The sequence below is a fragment of the Cololabis saira genome, chromosome 1, assembly GCF_033807715.1.
Source record: "Cololabis saira isolate AMF1-May2022 chromosome 1, fColSai1.1, whole genome shotgun sequence".
Taxonomy (NCBI): domain Eukaryota; kingdom Metazoa; phylum Chordata; class Actinopteri; order Beloniformes; family Belonidae; genus Cololabis; species Cololabis saira.
Window position 1 is genome coordinate 11864837 of NC_084587.1, and position 12743 is coordinate 11877579.

At 38.1% G+C, this 12743-nt stretch overlaps 1 protein-coding gene across 1 annotated transcript; it reads right to left on the reverse strand.

The window, feature by feature from the left end:
• Positions 1-7281: 7281 nt before the first annotated feature.
• LOC133456955 (solute carrier family 22 member 7-like) lies at positions 7282-12066 on the reverse strand. Its single transcript, XM_061739572.1, has 10 exons — positions 11686-12066; positions 11288-11391; positions 10949-11103; positions 10360-10528; positions 10158-10281; positions 9912-10021; positions 8005-8219; positions 7803-7911; positions 7504-7710; positions 7282-7315 (listed from the first exon to the last, which is right to left on the reverse strand). Exons 1-10 carry the CDS (start codon positions 12064-12066, stop codon positions 7282-7284), a joined length of 1608 nt encoding a protein of 535 aa, XP_061595556.1.
• Between the last annotated feature and the right edge of the window lie 677 nt (positions 12067-12743).

Consider the following 12743-nt stretch of genomic DNA (forward strand, 5'->3'; position numbering starts at 1 on the left):
AATTCTCAGTTTTTTCGTACATTATCAATTGCTTTTGTCATGCTAATCAAAATGCTTTGTTATAGGAATCTATCAAATAGTCTCTTTCCCCAAAACATTTAGGCTATAGTTCATCATATAAGTCTTCACATGCAAAATGATTTACCAAGCCATCATAACATGTCAAGCATACCGGTATATACATTTCCATAAGACATTTGTCTGTAAATATGATCTAAATTGGTAAATTCCTCCCAGGTGAATCTAGACTTTCTCTAATGAAAAGAGTTGATCAACCAATGATCGACAGTTTTCTGAATGAGCTCAAGGGAGCATCTCATGAACAATCTACTGGGGAGTAGAGCCTATTCCACTGATGCTCTATACAATGCCATTGTGTCTTCCTCAAATTTGTTTTGGTTTACATTTCTATTTCCCACATAGGACTGTAAGACAAGTACACAGGGGTGGTAGAGGGCGGATTTTCACACCACACCAGGAGATGGCTATCTGCAACATTGTTGTTGAAAACAACGCCATTACACTGAGAGAGATACAGACTACTATTTTGCAGGACAATGACACATTTGCAAACATCCAAACAGTCAGTATCTCTACCATTGACAGAGTGCTAAAAAAACAGCACATGCGCATGAAACAGCTATACACTGTCCCATTTGAAAGAAATGGTGAGAGGGTGAAGGAGCTGCGCTACCACTTTGTCCAGGTACAACTTTTATTCCAAAACCATATATAGATATGTCCTCGTTTGTAAGTCGCTTTGGGTTTACAGTAAAAGGTGTCTGCCAAATGCAATGTAATGTAAAGATGTACACTACACTACTGTAAGTGTGGCATTTGCACATATGCTATGGCTGTAGAAAAGAAGATGCAATATGTCATATACGTTTGATCTAACTTCTTTTGCAAATGCATGTAATGCAGTAATTCCAAAAATAACATTTTGTCTTCTGTATTTAGCGCATGATGGAACTGGAAGCTAGTGATCCACCCTGTCACTTCATTTACATGGACGAGGCTGGCTTCAATCTGACAAAGCGCAGAAGACGGGGTCGAAACCTTATTGGACATCGAGCCACCATTGATGTGCCAGGCCAAAGGGGTGGCAACATAACTATGTGTGCCGCAATATCAGATAACGGCGTGCTGACACACATTCCACTGATGGGTCCATACAACTCTGAACGTCTAATAGCATTCCTAGACACTTTGTACAGGGATCATATCCTAGGTGGCCCAGCCGAGAATATGGCCCAGCCCAAATATGCCATAATATGGGACATGTAAGCTTCCACAAGTCAAACCTAGTAAGGCAGTGGTACGCAAACCATAACAGAATGGTGATGGAGTTCTTACCACCATACTCCCCATTCCTCAACCCCATTGAGGAATTTTTCTCAGCCTGGAGGTGGAAGGTGTATGACCGAGAGCCACACACACAAGTGACCCTTCTGGCTGCAATGGATGCAGCATGCCAAGACATTACTGCAGATTCCTGCAGAGCATGGATTAGGCATGCAAGAAGATACTATCCACGCTCCCTTGCACGGGAGGACATCAGGTGTGACGTGGATGAGAGTTTGTGGCCTAACAGACAGGAACGGGAAGAAGCTGAAGATCAGGATTGAGATTAGAATTTGGGGAGTTGTTCATATTTTTTTGTTTACCTACTGTATGACCTATGTTTATATTTTTGACCTATGTTTAAACTTACGTATTGTATTTCACCTTTGTTATGTGCAGTACTGTCTTTTTTTTTTCTTTACGGACTGCAATGTCAATGTTTTGCCAATGAAGAAGTCATTCTGTAAATGTGAATCTTGTCTTTTCCAATCAATCTTACACGTATACATTATATGAGGTCAAATGTACAACACTTGTCATCACACCTAAACCACATTTTACATCAACATGTCCCTTCAAAGTGCCTTCAATTGCAAACATGACTAATGAATTTGACTGTCTTATCTGTACACAATGACACAATGATTAAACATTCTGATGGCACTGACAAGTATATTGACACAAAAACTTGCTTTTGAGGGATGGACTAAGGATTTTGAGCAAGAGACTGGCTTTTGCAGGTGATCCACAGTGTTTTGCTATTTGTTCAAACTGTTTTGAGAAATGCACTTGATCTTCTGCAAATTGCAAGAATGATTGGAAAAATGTACCAAAGTGATTGAGAAAAACTGTAATAGTGCGGTCTCTGCCCTGTGCCAAAGATGTAAAATAAATACTGAAAATCTACTCCATATGCTCTGGAACTGTCCTATTATAGATGCTTTCTGGAAATACGTGATCAAAATAATCTCTGACATTTTAAAATCCTATATTCTTGATCCTAAAGTCTGGATACTGGGAGATATCAGTTCACTAAATATGACTTATCATAAAAAAGTACTTCATTCTGCTTGCAGGCACCGCGGCAAAAAATTCTAAAAAACTGGAAATCAGAAAACCCCCCAGCACCCAAACAGTGGATCAATGAACTTGGATCATATAGTACTCCAGAAAAAATACTGTATTCCGTTAGAAAAAAAAAAACTAGAGTCTTTGACCTTATTTGGGGACCTTTTTTGGATTATTGTAGTTATTGGACTAATGATCTGGATCATCATATTAATGAATGTGTTTACGCAGGACTTGATTATTTAATTTATTATTCATTTGTTCCAGTATTGATAGACATATGTGAAAAGAAGTTAAATGATTTTGAATGATGTAATTCACCATATGAGGGAGGGAAGGGGAGAGGGGTGTGTTGTTGTATTTATTTTTATTTACTCATTTATTCATTTATTTATTTATTTATTTATTTATTTATTTATTTATTTATTTATTTATTTATTTATTTATTCATGTATTTATTTATTTTTTTCTCTCTTATTATTATTATTTATTTATTTTGGTTTAATTAATGTTATGAAAAGTAAAAAAAAAAAAAAGGGGGGGGGTATTGATAATTATATTGTTATTGTAAATCTTATTTTTTTTGTCTTTTTTTATTGCCCTCAATAAAGATATCTATACAATAAAAGAAACTGTGAAGGGCTTTGTAATAGAAGCTTTTACCTTCTTAGGTGGTTGAAAGTGGAAAGACTCATGCTTGAGTCTTTGTGTTGCCTATGAAGTTGAAATAAAACTTTTTTTTGCATCTTTTCATGAAACAATTGTTAATAAGAAACATACATTAAAAAAGAGGAATGTTTCTGAAAACAAAAAATGACCTTTTTGAGCACCAGTGTACATGATGGTGGATCGACAGTTCTGTTGTGGTTCATAAAGAGTTAGAGAAAGCTCTCAAGTGTCTGCATGTTCTTCTCGATAAGAATAAAACTAGACACTTATTATAATACATTAGCCTGTCCCCCATCTGTTGTGTGATTGGAGTCATTGATTTGTAGTAACACACATCTGAGTCCGTGTTTTAACTCTCTAGCAGCAGATTGTGTTTTTTTCTTAAGATTCTTATCTGTAATAATTATTTAACAAAGAATTCTGAGGTTGCTATCTGCAGTTGGGAAGCAGGTTCAAGGGGAGGTCCAAAGGATCACAGATATGAGAAAAAACTATTCAGCCCTTGGACCCAGCTCATGGCACTTAAAGAGTACCCGTTAAAATCATCAGATTCTCCATCCAGTTGCTTGCAAGCATATTTTGACAGACCTGTACTACTCTGAACAATATAAGCAGAGGAATTCCCAGGTGATTCTCAGTAATAAACACTGTGACTCGTCAGCTTAATAAGAAAGCACTTCTCCTTGACCATGTGATCTATTTTGTGTAATCTATAAAACTATGTATCCATAAAAACAATGTCTGATTGTCATAGTTTGATTTCCTGATCAATGATTTCCCCCTAAAAACTATGTCCTCATTCATGGATTCTGTTGCAAGTTTTGTGTTTTTACCATTTTTCTTATTATTTTGGAGTATGCCCAGTACTCGAGTTGAGGGGGGATGAGGGGGGATGGCATCCCCCCTTAAATAAAAACGGTCAAAATCATCACCCCCTGAAATAAAAACGGTCATAATCATCCCCCCCAGTAAAACTGCCATCCCCCCCTTTCCATCCCTTATGTCATTTCATCAATGAATGTGGTTTTACTGCTACTTCAACATTTAGAGTCATCACCAGAAAAATAACACCAGAAAAATAACTTATTTGACCATTTTCACCTGTTTCAAGTAAACTTTCACTTGAAATAAGTAGGAAAATCTGCCAGTGAGACAAGATTTATCTTCTTATTACAAGCAAAGAAATCTTGTTCCACTGGCAGATTTTTCTACTTATTTTAAGTGAAAATCTACTTGAAACAAGTGAAAATTGTTGTTTTTTTTCCAGTGATGAGTATTGTTTTAAGTGTAATGAGATTTTTTTACTAAAATGAGACATTTTAACTAGAAATAAGACAAATATTTGTCAGGGTTTGACACTTCCCCCCCAGTCTTTGAGTTTCTGTTTTGCCCCGCCTGTGTCCCATCAACCCTGATTGTCTGCACCTGTGTCTCGTTGTGTCTCGTTATCCCCTGTGTATATCTGGTTTTGTCATTCCCTTGCTCCTTGTGGTTCCGTACTGTGCTTCCCTCCTTCCCTGTGCTCCAGTTGCTCTGAGTTTTGATCCTGCTAAGCAGCGCTTGGTTTTGGTTCTTGCCTTTTTGTTAATAAATCCTTGTTTTTTGAGAAGTCCTGCCTCTGGCCTCCCACTCTCTCCTGCATCTGGGTCCTCCTCACCATACCAGCCTGGCAATATTCTTGTTAAGATTTTGAGTTTTTGCAGTGATCCATTTTACTTATCCTGTGAAGGACAGAGTCATATTGATAAGTTCAGAAAACTGTTTTTTATTGTTTTGTTTTGATGTATTTGATGTAAGCCCAGTGGATATTTAAAGCTTACAGAAGGCTGCATTTAACTGCTGCTATGTCATTCATGCAGTATTTCTGCAGGTGTTTTGGTCAGTGCTATTATTTGTAATATATTACATTATTTGTAATCAGCACAAATTATCTGTCCCCATATGATAAAATCCACCAAGTTAGATGTGAGTGCTGGAGCCTATATCAGCTATGAACGGGCAAGAGGTCGGGCAATATGTATATATATATATATATATATATATATATATATATATATATATATATATATATAGTAATAATAATAATGGATTAGGTATCACACTTTTCACAGCACTCCCAATGGTTCCATTATTCATTGACAGTTGGTGATGCTTAGGGATGGGTATCGTTTGCATTTTCATCGAATCCGATTCCTATTTCGAATCCTCATTTCGATTCCGATTCTTTTCGAATACCGATTCCGATACCAGGGATTAAAGCAAAAAAAATATTTTTGACTGAAAAAAATTTTTCAGGCCAGTTCATATTCCCCCGTCATCTATGCACTGCACTTATTGTGAAAACCAGGTTTTTTCTTGCTTTAACATATATAAAGTGGTCTCCCCTCAGCCTGCCTGTGCTGATTACAAATAATATAATATATTACAAATAATAGCAGTGACCAAAACAGCTGCAGAAATACTGCAGGAATGACATAGCAGCAGTTAAATGCAGCCTTCTGTAAACTTTAAATATCCACTGGGCTTACATCAAATACATCAAAACACAACAATAAAAAACAGTTTTCTGAACTTATCAATATGACTCTGTCCTTCACAGGATAAGTAAAATGGATCACTGCAAAAACTCAAAATCTTAACAAGAATATTTGTTATTTCTTTGTTATTTCTAGGTAAAATGTCTCATTTTAGTAAAAAAAAAAAATCCCATTACACTTAAAACAAGACTCATCACTGGAAAAAACAACAATTTTCACCTGTTTCAAGTAGATTTTCACTTGAAATAAGTAGAAAAAACAAGATTTTTTTGCTTGTAATAAGAAGATAAATCTTGTCCCACCGGCAGATTTTCCTACTTATTTCAAGTGAAAATTTACTTGAAACAAGTGAAAATTGTCAAGTTATTTTTCTGGTGATGACTCTAAATGTTGAAATAGCAGTAAAACCACATTCATTGATGAAATTACTAATGGATGGAAAGGGGGGATGGAAGTTTTACAGGGGGGATGATTTGGACCGTTTTTATTTCAGGGAGGGATGATTTGGACCGTTTTTATTTCAGGGGGGATGCCACCCCCCCCCCCATCCCCCCTCTACTCGAGTACTGCCTGTAGCTATATTCTACATCTGGGCTGATGTGGACGTAGGCTACAGATAGCAGCAGAGGATATTTCAGTTGCTATATGGCTGTCTGTCTGTACAGTCGTGCAAGTTCAATGCTATTAAAGCACTTTAAATCAAAGTATTTTGTTTTTTTTATATAAAATAAATACATTTCTATTCAGTTTAGAAGTTTTGGGGATGTCCCTTTTTGGCGCCTGCACTGCTGAAATCAGGCGTTCATTATTTCTATTTCTGAAAGGTGGTAACCCTAGAGGCGACCTGCCGGGGGCCCGCGTTAACGGGTCCCCGACGGGCGTCGCAGCTGGGGAGATCCGCGAGAATGGCCCGGCGCGCGTCCAGAGTTGCCGCCGCCGACCGCCGTATCCGACCCCCTCCCACCGGTCCGCCTTCCGCGCGGTGCCGGACACCGCCCCGCGAAAACCCCGCCCGACGACGCAGGGACGCCGCAGGACGAAGGCCCCGCCACTTACAGCGCAGCCGCGGATGTGACGTAATACTCAGAGCGCGCGCGGGGGGCGGGGGGAGAGAGAGAGAGAGAAAAACATAATACTCAGAGCGCGCGCGGGGGGCGGGGGGAGAGAGAGAGAGAGAAAAAAAAAAAAAAAACTCCCAGGATTCGAAATGAAGATTCGAAATGCGCATTTTTAAACGAATATCGAATTTTTGGATTTCGGTTCCGGTTCCAAAATTGGAACCGGGTTTCGGTACCCATCCCTAGTGATGCTACACTACACGTGTAGCCACAGCTGCCCTGGGGCAGACTGACAGAAACGTGCCAGCCAATCCACGCCTCGGCCTCACGGCCTTTCCGACCACCACCGGAATATTCGTACACATTCACACACCAGCGATGCCCTCATTGGAGGCAAGTAGGGTGAAGGGTCTTGCCCAAGGACACGACGGATGACTGGGGGAGTGGGATTCAAACTGCCAATCCTTCAATAATTGGACAACCTGCTCTACCACCTGAGCCACTGCCTCCTGCTGTTCACCACAGACTGACACATCTTGGGTTTAAGAGTTTATTTGTGATGTGAACAAAGTTATCGATTGGAAACATATGGGTCCGTTTAGCGGTTATCGGACCTCCTTCTCCTTTGTTGATTGTCTCCTGTAATACAGATAAAGCTTCAGTCAGTCATTTCTCCTTGCATGGATTACAACCCGAAATAACTTGCGGTACAGTGCCTTCTGACTGGATTAATCTTTAGCAGTGAAGATCACTGTTTGGCTAACCAGTTACTGCAGATTTGATATTAGATTACATGTCCTGTTCCTCTCAGACTGTTTCCATTATACCTGGGTTTCTCAATGTCTTCAATTAACTCTGGCAGTTGAGTGTTTAATGTTTCAGGCAGGAGAGAAGCAATTAAACCAGAGCAAACCGCCACTCCGCAGTAAGTGGCTGCAGGGAGGACATGCCACGTATCCTCCAATAGCACGATGAGCGGAGAAATGGACACGCCCAGCCGTGCGAGAAAGGAGGTGTAGCCTAATCCGTTTTGTCTGAAAAAGCAAAGACAAACAAATGAATTGAACACTCTGTGCAAGTAGTAACAGCCAGGCGGAAGGTCATCCTTGTTTTCCTGTTGACGAACCGGACTACTGTAGGGTAAAGTTCAGTCGTGTAGAGGTATATTATCGTGAACGACGCCTCGGACAGGGATTTGCCAAGAACTGCCACAATGGTACGAAAGAGCCACATATCTGTCGTGGGAATTGAAAAAAAAGGAATAAATAAAAGTCTGGAAATCCAGTAAAATGCTCTTGTGTGATGTAACAAATGAGGAAAAATGTTACCAATTGGAACAAAGATGTTGATGAAGAGACAGAGACCAGTGGATATCAGGGCTCCCATCTCGCAATACCTCCTGCCCAGCTTCTCCAGGGCGAAATAGACAGCAATCTTCATCGGCATTTCAATGAATGCAAATATAAATTGCGTGAGGTAAGGGTTTAGTCCAAAGCCTGTGATATTTAGACTTATCCCATAATACGTAAATGCAACTCCAAACCTAGAAAAATGGAAATGGGGGGGAAAAAACAACAACACAGTCTGGGGATGACTTGTTAGCAGAGGTGTCAAAAGTATTCACATTCATTACTCAGGTAGAAGTATAGATACTAGAGTTTAAAAATACTCCTGTAGAAGTTGAAGTATCAACTCAAGTTTTTTACTCAAGTAAAAGTATAAAAGTACTGGTTTCAAAACTACTTCAAGTATAAAAGTAAAAGTAATGTAAGTGGGAAAAAAGCCATTAAGGACAAAAGCCATTGAAAATGAATGCATCTTAGTATAATGCAAATATATTAAAGAACCATATATGTGTACTATTGAGCATTAACATGTGTTTCAGAGAGCAGGAGATATGATGACTAGTTGCCTATAAGTATTGTAATGGTGCAAAAAGTCAAACTTCAGAGGCATGTTATCATTTATCCTAACCTTTATTGGAATGTACATCCAAGTTTAGTTGCAGGAATCTGAGGGAACGGATGTAAGAACAAAACTGGACAAGAACATCTGAAACAACCACAACCAAATTCACTCTATCCGGATGGAGCAATTTAACTGGATAGTTTTTTTTTAAAGGCCGAAATGAAATAGAGTAACGAGGCTGTTTTTAAAATGTAAGGAGTAAAAAGTACAGATAATTGCGTGAAAATGTAAGGAGTAAAAGTAAAAAGTCGTCTGAAAAATAATTACTCCAGTGAAGTATAGATAACAAAAATTTCTACTTAAGTAAGGTAACGGAGTATTTGTACTTCGTTACTTGACACCTCTGCTTGTCAGTTCCTTCTTGTTGATGTTGCTGTTGCTTGGGATTGCTACATCAATCTCTGACCTTTTCTTCTGGAGTTTTCTAATATTGGTGGTTGGTTAGCCATCACTAGTTTTTCAGTCTAGATTTGGCAGTCCTACAGCACCTTTTTCACCTTTTTTTCTTCACCAGTCCTGGACTGACTTTAGTACCTCCAACCCATACTCAGTGCAGATATTCCTGTACATTATTGCTGCTACTTTTTTTGGGACGTTACACATTTGCCTTACCTTTCTGCATTTTACATCCCACTATTTTCTTTACTGGATTGTGTCAGGATCTTCTGTATAGAGTAGTATGCAGCTGGAGGCTTGTCTGGTGTAGTAGACCCTGGCTGCTATCGCTTTTGTGCTCAAGGTCTGTTCTTGTGCAACCACAATAAATGTGCATGCATACATATCACTATACCTTCAATAACTACAGGACGGTCTCAGAAAATTAGAATATTATGATAAAGTTCTTTATTTTCTGTAATGCAATTAAAAAAACAAAAATGTCATATATTCTGGATTCATTACAAATCAACTGAAATATTGCAAGCCTTTTATTATTTTAATATTGCTGATTATGGCTTACAGTTTAAGATTAAGATTCCCAGAATATTCTAATTTTTTTTCAGATAGGATATTTGAGTTTTCTTAAACTGTAAACCATGATCAGCAATATTAAAATAATAAAAGGCTTGCAATATTTCAGTTGATTTGTAATGAATCCAGAATGTATGACATTTCTGTTTTTGTACCGGTAATTGCATTACAGAAAATCACAATATTCAAATTTTCTGAGACGGTCCTGTACATGTGTCACTGTTTTCATGTTATTTTCAGCAGGATATTAAAATCACATTTCCAAACTGTTGAGCTATTCTTTCTCTTCATTACTTACCATACAATCCCTGAGCATATTGCAATTTTTCTTATATTTGGGGTCCTGAACAGATCGGTGATAGTGTACTTCTTATGTCCTGTTTCATCTTCTGAGGATTCCAGTAATGCCTGTGAGAAAGCAGGACAAAGTTCCACCGCTCATTCGTGAACTCTAATTTACCTCCTTTTGCATTATCAGGACGCATTCTTGACAATCTCATGGTTAACTGTGTCAAAGTGAAAGAATATAACGTAAAAGACATACCTCTGGTGTGATGGTGCTGATGTATTTTGATCTGTCATTCATCTTTGCACATTGTACGATGTAATGATGAGCAGCTTCCCCCTTCCCATTTGCCATGAGCCACCTTGCAGACTCTGGAAGCCACCTGAAACGGTCGACATGGTGAACCCTGCAGTCCGTCTACATCAAGCAAATTTCAGTTACAAAAAGTCAACTTTGATACCACCAAGTGAAAATGGCCAGAATCAGGGGGGAGGACACGCCCAAAATGAGCATCCGCCACTCATTCACATAGTAGGCGATTCCAACCAGCAACCAGTTTCCCAGTGTCCAGTCAAGGCTTATGATTACAGCTGCGAAAGTCCTGCGTTCAATGCAACACCATTCAACATCTGCAGAACGAAAGTATGAAGCAATTCAGATTATGCAGTCTGTGCGTGTACATTTTTATATATATATATATACAGGACTGTCTCAGAAAATTAGAATATTGTGATTTTCTGTAATGCAATTAAAGAAACAAAAATGTCATACATTCTGGATTCATTACAAATCAACTGAAATATTGCAAGCCTTTTATTATTTTAATATTTGCTGATCATGGCTTACAGCTTAAGAAAACTCAAATATCCTATCTCAAAAAATTTAAATATTCTTGGAATCTTAATCTTAAACTGTAAACCATAATTTAATAATAATTTTTGTTTTTTTATTACAGAAAATAAAGAACTTTATCACAATATTCAAATTTTCTGAGACAGTCCTGTATATATACATACACATTTTAAAAAGTCAGCATTTGTGGTTCTTACTTAAAGCAATGGAGATAATACTTATTCCTGCGAGGGACACCCCCGTGAAAAATCTCATGATGATGAACATTATATATGATGTGGAGAATGCGCTTACAACTGCAAAGGTCAGGGATGACAGATAAGAAACCAGCAGCACTGGTCGTCGCCCAAATCTGGTGAAAGAGAGACTCTGTTTAAAGAAAAAGCGTTAGATGCAATATCTTGCAAGTATGACCAAACAGTTCAAAATAACTATTTTCCATGCAAGTAATTATCTAATGCACTTTCCAAACACAGCAACATTTCCCTTAAGTACTTAAAACTTTACATTTTTTACATTTTCTTTGAACACCAAACCTGTCACTGAGAAACCCAAACAGCGGTGCGCCGATCATCACACCAATGAAGAAAACGGTAGCTGTTGCCTTGTTCATCCCTTTCCTGCTGCAAACGAGATCCCACTGCAAATAAACCATTGAAAATATATAATATATCTAATCTATACAGCAGTAGTGGCTCTTGAAAAAAAATGGCAGAAATGCCATGTTTTAAATACTAAATACAAAATTATAATTGTATTCCCTCCTCCTGTATTCCCTCTATATATATATATATTTTTTTTTTTTGTATGCATCAGTAACAGTTTCAAACACAAAAGGTGCCATAAAGTGTGTGACAATAGAAAATATTATTAATTTATTGACAAAATACATATAATTTTGCTAATAATAACTCATTTGTAGAGTGCCACTTACCTCTGTTGCCAAGGTAGATTTAAAGGTGCTGTTGTCATAGACCCATCCATTTTCACATGTCACAGTGTCCACCTCCTCACTACTGTTTGAGCCTGTCAAGTACTGAAGTTGGGGCTGCGTAAACATCTGACAGGAGCTCAGAGTCCCATCTTGTTCTGCCGGAATACCAGCCGCTATTTTCTGTTGTAGAGATAAATTTCCAAACACTTCTCCATCCTCCAGGGTCCTGATGTCGCAGTGGTGAGATGGAACCGCTGCCATGAAGTTGTTCAGCAGAAAATGGCATGGCAGAGTAAATCGAGAGGATGCCTGGAGCAGAAATAGTGTCACCTGGAATCTTCCAAATCCATTAATTTCAGAAAGTATGCTGTCAAATTTCATTTTGCTGTTTGTCAAAAGAGGACAAAACGCCAAATGGTGCGAAAGTGAGATAAAGTCAGACGACACTGAGTCAAAAACACACATTTACCAGCGCAGAGTTAATCATTATGATAAGGAAAAAAACAAAGTTTTCAGAAATTTATTGCACCAATATAAGTTACTTTTTAACAAACAGAGAATATAGTTTTATAAATTATGAAGTGTGTCAGTGGTCTTAGATTGAAAGTCACAACGGCAAATTAAAAATCACAATTACATTAAGCGTTTGTGACTTTGCTTTTGCCGTAGTGTTTTTTAATTTGCCGTTGTGTTTTTTTCTTTTTTTTGTGCTTTCTCTTTTGCTGTTGTGTTTTTTTGATGCTCTGGATGGCAACACATATGCTCAATTTCTTTGAATAAAATGTGACATCATATTTTCCACATGTGATCACATTTATTCAGCAGTTGTGAAATACAGATCTCATGTTTCTTTCTGCTTTTTTTAATGACAGGGTGTGTTCAGGGAATTTAATGCACCCATCAGTGTTTTTGTACATTTCTAAAGAAATTAAAGCAGCACAATGTAACTTTCAGCTTTTGTTGAGTTTGGCAGCTCCTTTGGACAAAAGCTGCAGTGCTTTACCAGTAGTGTGGAAAATTGTAGTAGTGTAAATTGATGTACCATCACAATGACTCTG

What these genes read in the sequence shown, in the direction of transcription:
- LOC133456955 (XM_061739572.1), bottom strand. Translation starts at nt 12,066, where the DNA reads ATGAAATTTGACAGCATACTTTCTGAAATTAATGGATTTGGAAGATTC. An exon ending in ATATGCTCAGGGATTGTATG is followed by an intron (nt 8,220 to 9,911) that starts GTAAGTAATGAA and finishes CCATTTTTCTAG; the next exon opens with GTTTGGAGTTGCATTTACGT. An exon ending in GAAGACATTGAGAAACCCAG is followed by an intron (nt 7,316 to 7,503) that starts GTATAATGGAAA and finishes TCTGTATTACAG; the next exon opens with GAGACAATCAACAAAGGAGA.